General features: G+C 45.9%; 5 protein-coding genes across 6 annotated transcripts; 2 read left to right on the top strand and 3 right to left on the bottom strand.

Moving 5' to 3' along the window:
* Positions 1-33: 33 nt before the first annotated feature.
* On the bottom strand, positions 34-2,743 carry LOC129587904 (uncharacterized). The gene is made up of 3 exons (XM_055481855.1): positions 2,619-2,743; positions 1,537-2,559; positions 34-1,043 (listed from the first exon to the last, which is right to left on the bottom strand). The coding sequence occupies exons 2-3, from the start codon at positions 2,463-2,465 to the stop codon at positions 236-238; spliced, it is 1,737 nt and encodes a 578-aa protein (XP_055337830.1). The 5' UTR covers positions 2,466-2,559; positions 2,619-2,743; the 3' UTR covers positions 34-235.
* A 529-nt stretch (positions 2,744-3,272) lies between these two features.
* Positions 3,273-9,582, top strand: LOC129587907 (uncharacterized protein DDB_G0271670-like). Of its 2 annotated transcripts, none has more exons than XM_055481859.1 (7): positions 3,273-4,072; positions 6,144-6,236; positions 6,688-6,960; positions 7,700-7,756; positions 8,135-8,191; positions 8,254-8,463; positions 8,890-9,582. In XM_055481859.1, exons 2-7 carry the CDS (start codon positions 6,193-6,195, stop codon positions 9,008-9,010), a joined length of 762 nt encoding a protein of 253 aa, XP_055337834.1. In that variant the 5' UTR covers positions 3,273-4,072; positions 6,144-6,192; the 3' UTR covers positions 9,011-9,582. The 2 variants fall into 2 exon arrangements, with proteins under 2 accessions (XP_055337834.1, XP_055337833.1); XM_055481858.1 differs by lacking the exon at positions 3,273-4,072 and adding an exon at positions 5,397-5,620.
* On the bottom strand, positions 8,807-13,172 carry LOC129587906 (uncharacterized). Its single transcript, XM_055481857.1, has 4 exons — positions 11,632-13,172; positions 10,856-11,214; positions 10,050-10,163; positions 8,807-9,529 (listed from the first exon to the last, which is right to left on the bottom strand). The coding sequence occupies exons 1-4, from the start codon at positions 11,683-11,685 to the stop codon at positions 9,208-9,210; spliced, it is 849 nt and encodes a 282-aa protein (XP_055337832.1). The 5' UTR covers positions 11,686-13,172; the 3' UTR covers positions 8,807-9,207.
* LOC129587908 (uncharacterized) lies at positions 12,605-14,394 on the top strand. Its single transcript, XM_055481860.1, has 3 exons — positions 12,605-13,122; positions 13,418-13,585; positions 13,851-14,394. The coding sequence occupies exons 1-3, from the start codon at positions 12,747-12,749 to the stop codon at positions 13,991-13,993; spliced, it is 687 nt and encodes a 228-aa protein (XP_055337835.1). The 5' UTR covers positions 12,605-12,746; the 3' UTR covers positions 13,994-14,394.
* On the bottom strand, positions 13,639-16,374 carry LOC129587905 (uncharacterized). Its single transcript, XM_055481856.1, has 5 exons — positions 16,014-16,374; positions 15,751-15,841; positions 15,466-15,645; positions 14,881-15,389; positions 13,639-14,333 (listed from the first exon to the last, which is right to left on the bottom strand). Exons 1-5 carry the CDS (start codon positions 16,059-16,061, stop codon positions 14,004-14,006), a joined length of 1,158 nt encoding a protein of 385 aa, XP_055337831.1. The 5' UTR covers positions 16,062-16,374; the 3' UTR covers positions 13,639-14,003.
* Positions 16,375-17,151: the final 777 nt, after the last annotated feature.

Below are 17,151 nucleotides of genomic sequence, written 5' to 3'. Positions count from 1 at the left end.
CTTGGCATAGTGGACCAGAATGCTCTTCTGTCGCCAGAATTATGTTTTGTTTATGCCGGATTGCGACTGCTCTATGCAGGCAGTACGTAAAATCCAAGCTCCACAACCGGCTGCTGTGACCTTTCATCGTTAACACCGCAATCACACAAAGAAATAATAAGAAAAATTATGCCTCCAATAAGAACGTAAAAAATAACGCCTATATAGGCTGCCATCAAGGTGACGCTGATTAACACTACGGCAATTCGGCATTAAGCGCCATCTCCACATTGTCCATCTGCACGCGCCCCTGGGCCAGCCACACCCGGCGCATACACATGGGGCACACCATCCGCACCTTCAGCCACTCCTCCATGCACCCCCGATGAAAGAAATGCGCACACGGCAACTCACACAACTGCAGCCGATCCTCCTCCTTCCCCTGACAGATGGCGCACACATCCTCCCACTCCCGGAACCGCCCTTCCGCGGGGGCCGCCAACTCCCGTATAACACACCGGTACGAACAGACGACATCGCTATCCAACCCAGCCTGCGTCACGTGCGAGAAGCGCACCGTGGCGTCGGCGTACCGGCTGAAGTACACCAGAAAGGTCACGGCCTCCACCACCCCCGAGTCCAGGGGACCGCCGTTCTTGGAGGTGTGCCACAGGCGCTCGAACATGTAGGACATGATGAGGAAGTGGACGAAGATGGTCAGGAGCTCGCGGACGGTCTGGGTCCAGATTTTGAGGCCGGTGTCGAGGGTGGCGAGGTAGCGGTGCCAGAAGTGCGGGGAGGCGGTGGAGTAGAGGTGGGCGGCGTAGCCCGGGAGGCTGAGGAGGGCGGTGGCGGCTTCCAGGAGGAGGTCGCCGAGGAGGAGGACCACCTCCGTGTGGAGCCAGAGTTCGAATTCGACGGCGAACTGGATGGGGAGGGTCTGTTCCCAGACGAGGGAGGCGAGGCGGCGGAGGTGGAGGGGCGCGCGCCAGCTGCGGGTGAAGAGGGCCACGCCCAGGCCCAGCGGGGCGATGGTGCCCTGGAAGACCGCTTGCAGGTAGTACCTAATTAAAAAAACAATATGCCAAACATATAAATTCGAAACTTAATATAAATTATAAGGTATTGGTGGATCTGCAATTTTAATTCTTTAATAGGCAAAACCCATCCAAATAAAACAAAGTGTACACACGCGTTTTCTTACTAACTACCCTATACCGTAAAAATTTAATCATTTAAAAAAATAGTGAAATATAAAATAATCTGTACAAAATTAGCCTTATAAAAATTCCTATAAAATCCTTAAACAAATAACTTAGACATCGTTTTGAAAATGGATATTTTTATTTTATTATTTTCGCAAATGAGAAATTTTATTTTCGTATTTTATTTTATTTTTTTTAATATAACTATTATTTAATATCGCACTAAACAAATACGAAAAACATTTTATTTTTTCCAAAATGTTTTATATGCAGTTTCTTTATAAATTTATTTTTATATTTGAATTTTTATTTTGGTATTGCATTTACGTTTTCTAAGTTAACGATTAATTACCGCCAGGTGCCGGTGGCGTCCAAGGACTGGACATTGGTAAAATTCCTCGTGTACTCTACCAATTTCGGCAGTCGGAACAACACCAAAAACCCGATGAGCCGCAGCAACGGCGTCCAGTCGCCCTTCACCGGCAGCGCCGCCAGGATCCGGCTCTGGAAGATAAACACCAGGAGGTGTCCGGAAAGGTCATACTTCTGCATCTCCTGCATCTGCGCTTGACCCGGCGTCAGGACAACATCCAGGGAGTGCAGCCAGCGCGTGAACACGGCGCTGTAGGCGTACGCGAAGATCCAGCACAGCCCGAAGACGCTGACATACGACGAGAGGGAGACCGCCACCACCGACGCCGGGAGGGCCGACAACGCCGCCCGCGGTCCGTCGCGGAGGCCGACGCTCCCGGTGGCCCAGAGGAGCTTGGAGATCCAGACGAGGGCGTAGGCGCGGTTGACCTTTTCCTCGCCGAGCGACGGCCAGTTGAGGTTGTCGATGCAGAAGTAGTACGACCCCACCACCGTCACCCGGATCCCGGGGCGCTGGCGGGCCGCCAAGTTCAGGCTGGCGGCGGCGAATCTCCAGCGGACCGCGTCCAGGAGGTGGTACAACGCCGGGAGGGAAAGGAAGACGGCGCCCAAGACGTAGATTCGGGAGAGCCGGTCCACGGTGTCGGTGGAAATTTGTCCCGCCGCCTCCAGGGAGCGGTAGACCACGGCGATAAAGGGCAGGGTCGGCCATACCGTCAACCAGCCGCTCCGCGCGATAAAGGACGTCCGCCCGCCGGTCCCCGCCAATCCTGGCGCGCCCATTAGCTCGAAGAAGCGCAGATGCCGGAGGTTGCTGATGTACTGCGCGTGCAGGACCTCCGTGATGATAAACAGGAAGACCCCGGCGCTCCACACCACCGCCGGCGTCAGCAGCACCAGCAGGAACATCCCCAGGAAGAGGGCGGTGTTCTCCAGGAGGATGGCGAAGAGGAGCAGCTGCGTGCGGGGAGGAATTTGAGGAGCATCCAGAGGAGGCCGGCCACTGCAACGGCAAGGCGGGATGGTTGAGCGTGGGGATGCGGGAAGGAGGCGGGACTGTACCTAGGGATAAGGTCAAGCGGTTGTACCAGTAGCTGTGCAGGAGGCCAGCCAGGGAGATCACGGTGGCGGTCATCTCGGCCAGGAGCTGCGCCGGAACGCCGGAGTAGCGGGGGTCGAGGGCCGAGGCGGTGGTGTTGGGCGGAGGCGGGGTCGGGGCGGTGGCGGTGTCCCAGGCGGGCCCGAGGACGGTGTCCAGGGCCAGGGCGATGGGCCAGCGCATTATCAGGTCCAGGGTGTCCTCGTTGAGGAAGTCAATCAGGAGGACCATTCCTTAACGCGGTCCACGCGAGTATGTCGGGCTTAATTAGTCCGCGCGACCACACCCAACCAACGTGTCGACATAATCCCAAAAACCGCTAAAAACCTGAATTACAAGCGCTGATGCTGTGTCATCCGTTTGTATGTGAATGTGTATTAGGTTCTGACATCACCAAAAAGAAAATTCATGATAATAAATACTTAATTTTGATTTTAAAATACTGCGAACTTGTACTCTGTATAGAAGCAGCAGGTGTCCTTAATTTCCTGTAAAATGACGGTCGTAAATCAGTCTAACGTCGAACGTTTCTTAGCAACAACATCCGTCTGATCGCCGTCTTTTTTAATTGAGCAGTCTCCAATAGTGCATCTTCAACGCGGAAATAACGTTCTTCATAAGCTGCCGATGAGTTATGCGTAAACCCGAGTTGTTAAAAAAATTTCAAGGTTGACCTTTCTGTGAAATTCGTATACGGATAATCAACGCTTTTACCATGGTGTCTTCCCGGCAATTTTTAACGGCAGCATACTGTACAGTTAATTGTCTGGATTTTGACTAAGCGCTGCCGCCCGTTGTGGTTAGCGTTCTGTTAACCGCATCCCTTGTTCCCGTTAACGTACCGACACTAGTAAACATGGCACAGCGTAATGGTTATTTACATGCGCAGCCGATCGATAGCAGCGACCAGCGCGCGCTACTTTATCGATCGCTCCGTGCCGGCGCATATCTACACCATATACAGTAACGGCCGGCTGCGCGATGCCGTCCAGATTGTGCCCCTCCCTCTTCCGCCGCGCCGGCAATCTGGATGTACGCGTTCTCCCCTACACTAGCCAGCTGTTCCTCTTCCTCTCTCCCTGCACTGACAGAATCACCGTTCGTCTGCTTGCAACGGGATTCCGGCGCAGTGTTTCAGTGTTTCTTAACGCTGCCATATATATCCGTTATATGGATATAGCGTACCACGTTATCCTTCCTTTCTTCCCGGATTCCTTATTATACGATTGAGCAACCCGTTTGGTAAGAAAGACAGTTTTGTGCTGATAGTGCTGTGCGTGGATAACACAAGAATAAGGTAGAAAAATCAGCAAGGATTTAAATCGCTTCTAAATCCGTCTTTTTCCGCCGTTTTACCGTTTTATTGGGATATCTCGTGATTCGCTGGCGGCGAAGGAAGTCTCATCGTTTAAATCGGGTAAGTGGCGTGCTTTGTATTAAGAAAACATGGCTAACGGTGGTCACATGACCTAACGGCTTAATAAACACTTAACTGAATTGGAAACAACTTTGCCTCGATTTTTACCAGCAATTACGTGCACAGGTTTTACGTAATATACTCCGTAATTGCTCGTTATTGTAAGAGTTTTCTGGATCATGTGTTCCGCTGATGTCAGCAGCTTTTGTCCGCCGTTAACTTTAACCACCCATCAGACCGGTATTTTTCGAAGAAACGGTACAATAAATAGCGGTACGCGTGATAACTTTCAAAACAAGGCACAATTACAGGGATTTTCTTTGCCGGTTTAATTAAACAACGACCGGCCGTCTTTTTAACCGGCGGTGTACTTGAGCACACACTGTCCACTCTAACTGAATGTCCATCCCGGAAAACATCCCCCTTCACGGCGCAATTCAGCTGCTTGTACACGCGCGCTCCCGGAAAACGGGACAATTATCAAAGGAGCAAGTAATGCTGCGCCTCGTTGTGCGAGGAACAAATTAAGTAAATCCCGGCTGAGCCCGGGCGGATGGCGCATCCAGCCGCGGCGATTGACTTGACGAGGCAACCTAGGCAATCAGGCAAATGGCCAGCCGCATACATATATATAAATCCCGAGATATGTAAGAGACAGTGTGCAGTGTAGATAAACGGATCAATGCCCGTTACGGCGTGTATGGGCTAAGCGTTGCGCCGCTGCCAGGCGCGTTATTCCCCCGCTTGATCTCTTGGCGGATACGAGGATACGGGATGAGCGTGTTGGCCGGGCGCTCGGGGAGCTCTTAGACCGTCAACACAGCTAACGGAGATTATAATCGGGGCGCAGCCGTAATCACTCAGCCGCCAGATTAATCCCGATAATCAACTGGCGGCGTCGTGTTGAAATTTTATACACCGGCCGTGTTATATAATTTTTTTATATATCGACCGCTTGATATTTTTTTCGTGCGCGCATCAGACATTATATATATCGGCCGGTTTATATAATTTCTTTATATATCGGATGTTCATATGTTTTTTTATATATCGCCCGTCCTATATAATCTTTTCATACCGGACGATTTGAAGAACTTTTCGTATACATGTATCGCGCACTATATATCATTTTTACATAATTAAGTGCTGTTCGCTTTATATAATTTCTAATATATCAGTACATTTATATGATTTTTATATATATCGGCCGTTTAATATAAATTCTTTTATATATAAAATTTTATTATTGGTGACCTTTAATGTGGGCAGTTTACCGTTAAATAACGGCTTAATTAATCCTGACCTTTACGGAATTTTGTGGCCGCCCGTTAGGGCCATCTAAAGGTCATCGTAGGCGTTCTCTTTTTGAATCTTGTATTGGACACGCCTCCCGTGTGCGGTTGAGCGGAAAATGGGTCGATACGGCCGTCCCACTGACCGGCAGTAGCCCCGCACTGCATATCCACCCCACGGTGATTCAATTAATTTTCCATTTGCATATATTGGACTGCTTGCGATGCTGGGGATGGACTTTAGCAGAAAATCTAGGTCTGTTTTGACGTATGCGCGGTCGGAGCTGTGTTTCCCCTTTAGACAAATTGCTGAAGAAATTGCCCATTGTGGCCACGCGAGCACTAACTGGCTGCGCGTATATTCTGCCCATTGATTTCTCATAAATCATGGAGCACTTTAGGGGCTGCATACAGGAGATATGAGTGTGTGTATTGATGCGGTTCAGTAGGCCGATTGCTATAGTTAAGGCTTCCCTGAGGAAATGCGCCGGGAAAGCCCAGGCTACGGTACCGTATGTGTACAGTGCACCGGATGTCCTGACAAACAGGCTACCATGCTACCCGGTTAATTACCTTCATTTCTGCAGCACTGTGATTCGGTACATTTTTATTCTATAAATAAATACACTGGCGGCGGAATTTAGCTGTACTAATTTTGGGTATTAAGTTTTGCGACCAAATACCGCTAAAACGCTTGTGATGTAAATATCGTAATTCGGTGAAAAAGCTCGAGAAGATTTTGACCAGCGGACGTTGATAATATTTATTCTGCATTGTAGACGTCAGTTTGCCGGTCTTCCGTGCAAAAGGAGACGACGACGGACGGCCATGACGACAGCTCGTCAGGCCGCCATATCCACTGCTTTTGGACGGTACGTTGGAAAATAAAATTCTGTTAATTCAGCAATATTTTAAATATATTTTCTTAATGAAAAATATAAATATCCTACGAACAAAATTTACGTGCCGTCTCATGTTAACTGAGACAATTTGTTTCATTTAATAGGCAAGTGTATGCTTGCAATGCGAGTCCGGTCGGCTTATCAAAAAGGATTAGAAAACCATTTTACTGCCCTGTATATTTTACTGCCCTGCCCTGCCCTGTGTATTACTGCCCTGCCATTTTACTGCCCTGCCCTGAATGTCAGATTTAAATAAGTACCTAAAGCAATAAAACTTGATAGTAAAATTACTGCACGCTCTGTGGTTCGAATTCCCTGTTTGCGTAACGGGATAATATAATGATGTAAAAGTTAATTACTTAATCATCGATCGTTATTTCGCCGTGACTGCGCTGTATACTGTATGTTTCATGTTATACAGAATTAGCTTCAATATGCGCCGATCCGAACCCGACTCCCGTCCCGGCTCCGCACCGGGGCCCAGCTCCAGCTCCGCCGCCGTCCTGCATCCGCTCTTCAGCGCCGCGGCTGCGGCGGCCGCCGCTGTGGATGCCGCTAATGCGGCCGCCGCACCGCCGCCGCCGGCCGGCACCAAACGCCGGCATCCCTCGCGCAGCTCCTCCTCCTCCTCGCACTCCTCCAGCTCCACCTCCAGCTCCTCCTCCAACTCCACCAGCAACTCCAGCACGCGCCGGTAAATTTTATAAAAACAATATTAAAACTGCAAATAAAATAACATAAAAAAATAATATACGATAGTAGTTTTAACAAATTAAAGGTCACGAATATTACCTATATATCACTAAAGCTTTAATATACAGGTAATTTATGCGTGACCTTTAACTAAGCAGTCGGTCCACAGTTAAAAAACTGAATAATAAAATCAACAAACATTGTACAAAAATTGCCAGCACCAGGTTCGAACAGAGAAACGCTGGTTAGCGCAGTATGCGTTAAAACGAAGCAATTAATTTTTTACTCGTCATACAAACGTCCTGAATTTTCTCCGGCCGCGTGTGACACACATACTCAGCCGAGCATTATTAATATCCCAATTATTCGCTGTGGGCGTCCCAATATAAATTATTTACCTGTTATCCCGGCGCATTGTGCCGCGTCCTGTGCCGCTCTTATAGCGGCGGTGTTGGCGCCGTGTAAACACTCGATTATTCATAGCCCCATCTAGCACAATCCATCGACAAGCACTGCCAACGGTCTATAATGCCGCAACGCCCCCGTGCGTATATAGACATGGCCCCGGCAGCTAGACAAATATTACCCGTATATAGCCTGCTCAGGATCGATATCGTGTTACGGCGTGTTGCCATTTGCCTTTTATTCCCGTAGTCATTGCAATTTCCGCTGCGGCTAATCCAATTTCACCCGCTTCTTATAATATTATCTCATATATCGCTGTATGCTGTTGTGTGTAGGAGACGCGCGGGACGACTACCGGATGTCATACCCAGTGGATTTCATCCCGCTAACAGGTACATTCAGCGCTTCTTTCAGGAATAAGCCAATTAGATTTTTATCCTTATTTATATAACTTTCATGTCCATTTTTTATTAATTGTTACAGATAAATCGACACCAATTTTTATATAGCATTTTTATATGAAATAATTATATTTCTGTCTGCGAAAATTGCTTTTGGGTATTTATTTATAATTCTAATAATTTCGCGCTGCCGGAAATTAATTTAACAACGACGCATTTTAACTGGGGCATTTCGCAGTTTTTATTAATATAAATGATTATTTCATTTCGGCACTTTCAGTTTTTATTGAACAGTTTTGTATAATTTTTGCTGAAATGTTAACCTAATAAATAAATTAATAAAATAAATAATTTTTTACTGTACTATAGAAAAGGAAAAGATGATGGGGAGCAGCAAAGGTCACGTTGGAACAGCGACGATGACGCGTAAGACTGGCATTTTGAAATGCATTTCCCAGCAACCGCCGTAATGCTAATGTATTTTTTAGTGATAGCGAAGTGTCGCGACAGCGCGAAAGGTCAGCCTCGATGAGCCGCAGTCCCAGCAGCGAGGCGGCCTCGCCGCTCCGCCCGTCCTCATCCCAGCGGCATTCCAGCACCAGCAGCGAGCAGCAGCGCTCCGGTCAGCGGTCCAAACGCGGCCGCAGCCACTCGGGCGAGTCCAGCCCGGATTTTCGCAACCGTCGACGAATAACCAGGTACCAAAACACTTCTGGAACTTATTTTTAACTCAACTTAGAGAAAAATTGCAACTAAACATAAGATGAAAAATTAAATTAAACTAGTACGTCAATGTCCATCAAGACGCATAAGTTTTAGTTTAATTGAAACTTATTTATTTGCTTGAAACAAAATGATAACTTTTTCTATTTCCAATTTTAAATTAATAAAGCGCATCCGTGTCTAAAAATAAATTTATTATAATAATAAATTTACATAAGTGTAATTTAATTGTGAATGTTGTTTTGTTTACAAGAAAATTTAATGAAGTTGTTTTTCGTCCGGATTTTGAAAAGCATAAAAGGTCAGCAGAAAAAAATAAATATGTAAATAAATTACGGTAGAGGCGAATTAATTATTCATTTTAAATAAAAAAAATCATATGTAAATGTAAATAATTGCAGCTCAAGGAAGAAGCCGGTGCCGATCCGGAAGCAGCGCGCCGGCAGCAGCAGCAGCAGCGTCTCCCCGTCGGCATCCTCCCGCAGCCCGTCCGGCAGCTCCGTCGCCGGTGGCGCCCCCTGAAACGGCGCGCCCGCGGCTGGTCCACCACGTCGTCCTCATCGGCCGATTCGCGCCGCTAACCGACGATCCTCGCATGCTTTCGCTCTTTTTACATTTTTATTCAATTTGTGATGACACCGCAAACACTTCCGGTCAAAACCGGCGTTGAATTTCTATGTGCACCGCTTGCGCTTTTTTGCACGATTTTTATTATTATTTTATCGGTGGTGCGTGAGCAAATAGAGAAGCAGGAGATTATGCGTGCGCCGCCGCTGCTCCAGCATGTGCAGGTAGCCGGGCGGCGGCCCGGAGGCGGGCGGCTCTTCGGCCAGCCGGTAGAAATCCGGGGAGTAGGCGGAGCCACCGTATGCCGGGCGGGTGTCGTAGTCTTTGGGCTGCCGCAGCGCCGGACCGTACGCGGGCGGCGGCGGTGGTCGGTGATATTCGTCGTTGCGGGTGTAGCGCGGCGCCGGCGGCCGGTAATTCGGGTAATTGTTGCGCGGGCCGTCGCTTCGGTCGAATGTTATCGGCAGACTTTTTCTGTAGAAAAATAAAAAAAATTAGTAAAATTGTTATGGAAGTATTTATCAATAAAATTTCATCTAATGAAGACAGACGACGAACCGCGAAACAAGATATAAAACAGGATCGAAATAAGACGAAGATTAAATAGAAAAACAGGAAAATACCGAATACTGAATTTATACAAATTATCAATATAAATAAGTACTTCAAGAAAAAGTAATTAAATTCTTTCAAGTTGTTAAGGCTTCAACTGAAAACCGCAACGGCAGAACAATAAAATAAATGCAGCATTATTTTTATAAATAAATTTTTTGATTGGATTATCCCTACTTAATTTAAAGCCGCTTATAAATGGATATCAGTGCCTGTGTGGCAGCGTGGACACCGATTTATTTTAAACTAAAATGCTCTCTCATTTTTCGTCGAATTAATTAATTTGCTTAAAATAGCGTTTAAGCGATACAACCGCCCGGAAATACTTGCACGTGCAATATTATTAAAGCAGTGCTTGGTAATAAATCGTGCGGCACGTAACTGCATGGGATAATTTCCCCCGGGCTTTCCATAAGGCCTGCCCGGATATTGGCGATCGGGTTGGCGATAACTGGCCGGTCTGTAGTTCATCGGTCGCGGCGGATAATTATTCGTCCTATTAAGAAGCTCGTATCAATAATCTCACAATTCATAAACATAATTCACAGTAATTAATTAACCCAGTTTGACATAAAAACACAAATTAACGCGTAGTAGGCAATGCGTTCACTACACTTAGCTTACCTCAGTATTTAATAGTTAAAAAATTTATTTTCTAATATAAAATTACAAGAGTCATCTTCGGCTTCGCCTCAGATGCTCTTGTGGTCTACAGTTAATTCCTTGAAAAATAATTCTTGTGCATTTATTTTGAAGCCTGGTTTGTGTGTATATTTTTACATTGTATGATTAGGCGCTGTTCGTAGCTTCAGTAAACTTGCTTTAATCAGGAAACAGCATTATACATGTAATTATAGCTGATCGGTTCGTTTTACCTGAAACAAAATAGTTAGTAGCACCACCAATAACCGGAGAGCGGTCATCGGTGCTAAGTTTCTGATAATTCTACTTCTTAATAACTGGTACGTGGAAACCAGTTTTGATCAAGGACAGTAATATCCTTTGTTCAGTAATATCCTTTGTTAACGCGTAGTAGGCAATGCGTTCACTACACTTAGCTTACCTCAGTATTTAATAGTTAAAAAATTTATTTTCTAATATAAAATTATATACTAAATTTTTTTCCTTTAAATATATAAATTTTTTTACAATCTTTTTTTTTTACATTTTTTTCTGTACATTCCATACTTGGCGTATAGTCCCGCATAAGGCCGATTATAAAATCCCGGTTGCCGGTAATCGTATAATCCATAAATGTTTAGCCGGTTGGGGAATTTTCCGAAGACCTTGCTGTCGTAGCCGTTATTATATCCCGGTGGTGACATGGACCCGGCGGCCGTCATATCCATAGCGTCGTAGGGCGGGTTGCCGTCGTCGGCGGGCAGAACCGCTCCGATAAACTCGTTAAAGGGCATGGCTATGGGCCCACCGCCGGGGCCGTCGGGATAGGGACCGTCCGGGCCGCCATCGTCGTCGGGACCCTGGCTGCGGACCAGCAGGTGGCTGGTGCAGAAGGCCGCGATCGTTAGCGCCACCATGGAGGCTTTCTACATTAAAAAAAACTTATATTAGAAATAAATCGAAATAAATAAATATCGAAATAAAATTAATCCAATTGAACGGGATTTAATTAAATCTAGCTGAAATAAGAAAGTGTAATTACAGAAAACTGACTTACGAGTCATAATTAATTATTTAATTAATAAATTCCAGTTTAATCCTTCCTAGTGAATGTTAAACTGCAGAAAATCAGGAATTGCTGGCTAACATAAAATCACAACTAAAGAAAATTAGATGCAGACCCGATGAACCAAAAATTCGATACAAAATAAATATGCTAATAATGTATGGCTACAGTAATTTATACAGCAAATAAATTTTTAAAAAATTCGAAAATTAATTAAAAAGACTTATGATTTTTCGAAAAATGGAAAGCTGTATTTGCAGCGGGTGAGGGGCATTACCTGCGATATTTCCAGAAGGCCGGCACCATTTTCCGCTGTTAACAATTTCCGCATAGCAGGAAATCAGACCGCAGAAATCGATCACATCATCATCAAGCCATAATGAGACCGGTGTGTAATTAAGCATCGCACGCACTGGCACTGCGTTGTGCTCTGCAGTGTCAGCTGTCCATACTGTACAGTCATTTTGCATGTCGCCCGTATAACCGACCTGCCAGCAGCACGCCACAGCCGGTAAACAAGAAGACTAACGCGCATTCAGCGCCGCGCAGGGGGCTTTTTGCCGGCACTGACCAGTGGAATGCGTGGCCTTGTCAGCAGCAGCGCCAGTATATACATTCACGCACGCACGAGCCGCTAAACAAGGCCAATGCGGACCGTTCAGGTGGAACGGAATTGTCCAGTTGTGCGTGACTGTTGCAGCCGCTTTCACACCGGTAACGATGCGACAAATCGGCAAAACCAACTGCCTACTCATTTTATCCTTTTCCGCCGAGCGAAGCAATTGCTAAAATACCGCAAAATCCAAGACAAAATTTCGTGAACTCGGGAAGCTTTTACGGTGACCTTTAGCTCGGTTTCGAAACCGACGAAAAACATGTAAGCGCAGCAATGCAAAATCCAACGCGAAACGCGTAACCTTTAGCTCTGCTTAAGACACGGACGAAAACAATTGCTCTATCGAGCGAAACGAACGCAAAAATTCGTAATCCAATGTGAAAAGTGTGACCTTTACCTTCTTATCGAGAATTTCGAAATGGACGTACAGCACTGGCTCCACCGAGCGAAGCGAGCGCCAAACAGAAAAAACCCAGTCGAAACGCTGTATTTTTAGAAGTTATTATGGTGACCGTTAGCTCCTTTTGAAAATTTCCAGTTTAGTGCAAGAAATCAACTCTGCCGAGCGAAACGAGCGCAATACGGCCACATCCAAGGCGAATCGCAGGATTTGTGTATCAGTTGTCAAGGTGACCTTTCGGTCTTCATCGCGTTCCTGTAAAATTGTCGATCAGATTTCAGTTGGCGAACCTTCTCTGGGTCGTACTGAAAAGATCCTAGGTTCCTGATCCGCGCCGTTATAATTCGCTTTCCGATGTTGCAGAACTGTGCGGAACATGAGCGCCCCTCGGCCGAGCGGGAGTCGCGTCTCGCAGACGAGCCAACCTGCATCCGTGGCACTGGGAGCCAGTGCCAGTGGCGCAGCGATCCTATTACCGCCGAACCTGCAACCACCGGGGGCGCGGGGGTCTTCCTCGACGGGCATGGCAGCGCGCGCATCCGCAACTACCTCCAGGTCTCCCTCCGCGCTCTCGGCCGCCGTCTGCGCCGTCCGCGATCCCCACCAGCGCCCGGCCAGCCTCTTCCACGTCCCGCCGGGCTTCCAGGCGCTCCTGCAGCATCTCAGCCACGAGCTCTTTGCTGCTAGGCCGCCGGATCCTTATGTCTTCGTCCAGGACTATCTCGCCGTCAAACTCGACGAGCGCCAGAAAGGTATACATTTTTCTTTGCTGTTTGACCGTTTCGACCTAATTTTTTTATTAGCAAATTCTGTCTTTGACTCTGCCATTAATCCATAACAACAAAAAAATATTAAAGTGACCTTTACCGTTAAAATGTCTCATTATCCACTACTATCTTAAGGTGACCTTTTAGCTATAGGTTAGTAATTTCTGCCATTTCGTGCCACTTTAAGATGGCCTTTAAAGCTCTTAATCCTAAAGTGTTGTGCGGCAAGTTGTGAAATCTTCTGCGTGACCTTTACGAATGACCTTTGTGTTTGCTGTAGGTTTGTTGGATAAGAATTTCCTGGCGAAGGATAATCTGAGTGCACCCAACAAGCGGCCCAAATTCTACATCGAACAGACGTCCCTGCACGATCTGGTCTGTCCCAGCACCACGGCCTTCGAGGAAGTGGCTAAGGAAGCCGTCACCACGATGAATGCAGCCACTCGCGGTATATTTCTTATTAATTTTATTCTTCAAATTACATATACGTATGTAGCATGTATGTAACGTTGCATTATAATATGTAAGGTGGATGTTCCAAATAATGATTTACGCAGTTTCCTAATGTACTTTATAATTTCAGAACCACTTAATTAATTATTATTTAATTCGCTAATTTATCATCAATAAATTTTATGTATCTTCTGTTATTTTCAATATTATTTTATTTACGTTTGTTTTTCAGATTATTTATATCTTTTTTAAATTTACAGGCGTGCGGGATCGTGTAGAAGTGCGGGAAATCCGCCGCGATGACCAGCGCAAATGGCAGCGTATGCAACATCAGCCGCCCAAAGGCGCCGGCCGGCGTTCCTCTGTGTCGCAGCATCAGTCGCTAGCGCCGCCCGTTAATTAGTAAAAAGTTCTTATTTATTCTTGGATTTTTCTTTAACATCCGCTTTCGACGCCGGTTCCGCCGCCGCCGCCAGCAGCGACGCATACACCGGCATTGGCTGGATGGCGCGCAGCCGCTCCCGTTCGGCCTCCTCCGCCGCCTGGACCGCCGCCTGCAGGGGGTTGGGCTGGTGCTGTAGCGCCGCTAGGGTGCAGTCTTCGCGCAACACACCGTTGAGGAAATTCATGCGACTGCTGAAAGCGCCGGTGGACTGTAGTAAAGAGAGGGCGTGGCTGTGGGTTTCATTGCGGACTAGCGGAACGATTAACTGACGGAACGGGGGGACAGTTATGGGCGTGTCCTGTCAAATACAAATTCTGCGATTTATGTCACCAAAATATATTAAAACTTGTACTTGGAAGATCGCGTTGAAATTGATGCCGTTCCTTTAAGGAAATATCAAAAACAACCAACGAAATTTTTGGCAAAACGCATATTCGCTTTTCGAGCGACGGAATAATATGTACTTGGAAAATAGTTAGTATCACAACAAAAATTACTAGAAGAATTAACTCAAAGAATATTGAGAATTAAACTGCTTTGAAACTATTTAAAAAAAATTTATTACCAGTAATTCAACCAAAATATTTTGCTTGGATATTTTAGTTCTTTATTGTTTGAATTTATTTTATTGGTTTATTTTAATTATTTCGTTTGGTTTTGTTGTGGTAAGTTAATAATTATTAATATTTAGCTATTTAATTTTTTCAGTTTCTTTCTTTTTAGTATTTAGTAATTTGACCATTGGAAGATTGTTGAAAGGTCAATAAGTTAATATTTATTTTAATAACTATGTAAAAATTTCCCGAAATTTATTTAGATACCCGATAGTCATTTCAATACAGTACCGGAGCCGTTTTCTTGTCTTTCTTCCCGGCTTTCTCGCCTTTCTTCGCCACTACAACCGGCACAACGGCATTTCCTTGTAGCGCACTTAATTCCACATCCTGCGACAAATTCAACAAGGACGTATCCTCGCGGATGACCTTTCGCCACCCTTCCTCCAACTCCTCATCTAACAGCTCCCCGCGCAGTTGGCGCTGCAGCGCTAATGCCCCGCACGCTGCGTGATAATGCGCCAGGTTATCCTCCATTTTATCCACCGACATCAACCGGTCAAATTCGGGATGCAACGGCTGTGCGACGTTCAACGAATCCGGACTAACAACCACCGTATCACGTTGCCAATTCGCTTGAAAGATATGATCATGAAGGGTGGCGAAGCGGTCAAACTCGAACGTGGCGAAGTACTCGACGAAGGCGCGTTGCGCGAAGTCACTAACGTGGAGACCTTTACTGAGTTTTGCCAGATGCATCTCCAGGCACGCGATGCGGATGAGTCGATCGTGTTCCATTTCTGTCGAAGGTAAGGTTCGTCGTAAATATGTGTAGAAATCGCAATGGAGCGGGTATTTAAAGGTCACAGGAAGTACTCAGTGTGTACATGTGAATGCTCAACGCCAGGGCGCGGAAGATGCGAGCGCCGGGGACTAAGAGACGGCAGGCGTCGCGGCACAGGCAGCCGCGCTCCAGGAGGTAGTCCAGGAGGTCCAGGAGGCGGATAAGGAGGGCGTGGAGGTGGAGGCGGTGCTGGACGGAGACATGGCGGTCTCCTGGAATAAGAAACTTGTGGTAGATCGATTTTAACGTCAAACGTCTGAGCTAACTGGCGTCGCTTAGTTAAGATTAGGCTGTTGATTGATTTATTTATGGGGTACCTGGAGGAGGCCTTGGGGGAGCGGCAGGGTCCAGACGGATGTCCGGGAAGTCCAGGAGCTCGGCCAGGATCTCAACGGCCGCCGGTTGGTTCTGCAAGTGTCACAACCAGACGATTAACAGACACTCGCCCAGCATTATACGGACTTATATAGGGCAATGACTTATATAGGTACGACGTACGACTTATATCTGTACGACTTATGTAGGGCAATGAAGCGCATAATAATGGGGATCATAGTTTTGACTTTTGGCTTCTACGTACTTCCATGTTGCGCAGATAGTGCGCCATCTCATCGGAGAGCACCCGCATTGCACCGTGCTATGAGGCACACAATAACCGTGCAAACCTGAAGATAGCTGGATTTTATTACGAAGTAGGACTCATATGCGGCAGTGGGAATATTAATTTTCATACTGAAGGAATCTCTGACAGCACTCCGCAGAAAATACCAATAAAATATCACCTTGGCTCGGGCTTGTCAGGAGCCCGAGACAAGCCACATGCCAGTTAACTAGTATTATTGTTTCCTTATTACTGTAACGATTTCTATTAAGATGTGTTTTAAAAACTGCACTTAAAGAAATACGCATGTACTACGACAGAAATAGGCATGTACTCTGTTTGTAAAATAATGTTAATATTTTGGTTGATTAATTGAAATTAGTAATATATGTAATTTTCTGTTTTAGTGCGCTCGATCGATCGTTGCTTGCATTTGGCATAATTCAAATTGTTATTCATATATTTTTTTTATGAGAAATCAGGCATCATGATGCTTCGTTAAAATTATCGCCCACGACTTTTGGTAGCGTTTCGTTGCTAAGGGAAATTAATGGCCTAACTAAAGGGATTAACTACATGTACGTGTGCTTCCCGTAATTAATACGCCAGCATGCACACGATCTCGCTAATTTTCTGGATGTACCCGGTACTTATAATACGTCACTTTATTAGGACTTAGTAACAAAATGATACTTATATTCATAAAATGATTACAGTACAGTACTGTACTGTACTGTACTGTATTATTATCCTTACCGTAACGTTGTACCGATAATCCGATATCGATGCTGTTCAAGTACGTACTGGTACAACAACATGGACATTACCGATCGTATGTACCGGTACATACATGCAGTACAGCAGGTATCCATTCGAACATACTTGTAACGATAGTGCATTATGGAACCGCCTTGTGCTTCCGGTGTCCAGATTAAGAGTTCCTGGTTCCGCGGTTAAAGTTGCAATGCAAGGCTTCAGCTGGCTATACAATATACATACGTTTAAAACGGTTTCATTTGGGTACAATCACAATTTACAAAACATAAAGTATATTTATATATCTATACAGATAGATATATATATAGTATAATTATACGGTGGCGTTATTGTACGTATA

Source organism: Paramacrobiotus metropolitanus, unplaced genomic scaffold (assembly GCF_019649055.1).
Source record: "Paramacrobiotus metropolitanus isolate TYO unplaced genomic scaffold, Prichtersi_v1.0 Parri_scaffold0000027, whole genome shotgun sequence".
Classification (NCBI taxonomy): Eukaryota; Metazoa; Tardigrada; class Eutardigrada; order Parachela; family Macrobiotidae; genus Paramacrobiotus; species Paramacrobiotus metropolitanus.
This window is presented reverse-complemented; position numbering and strand designations above follow the sequence as displayed.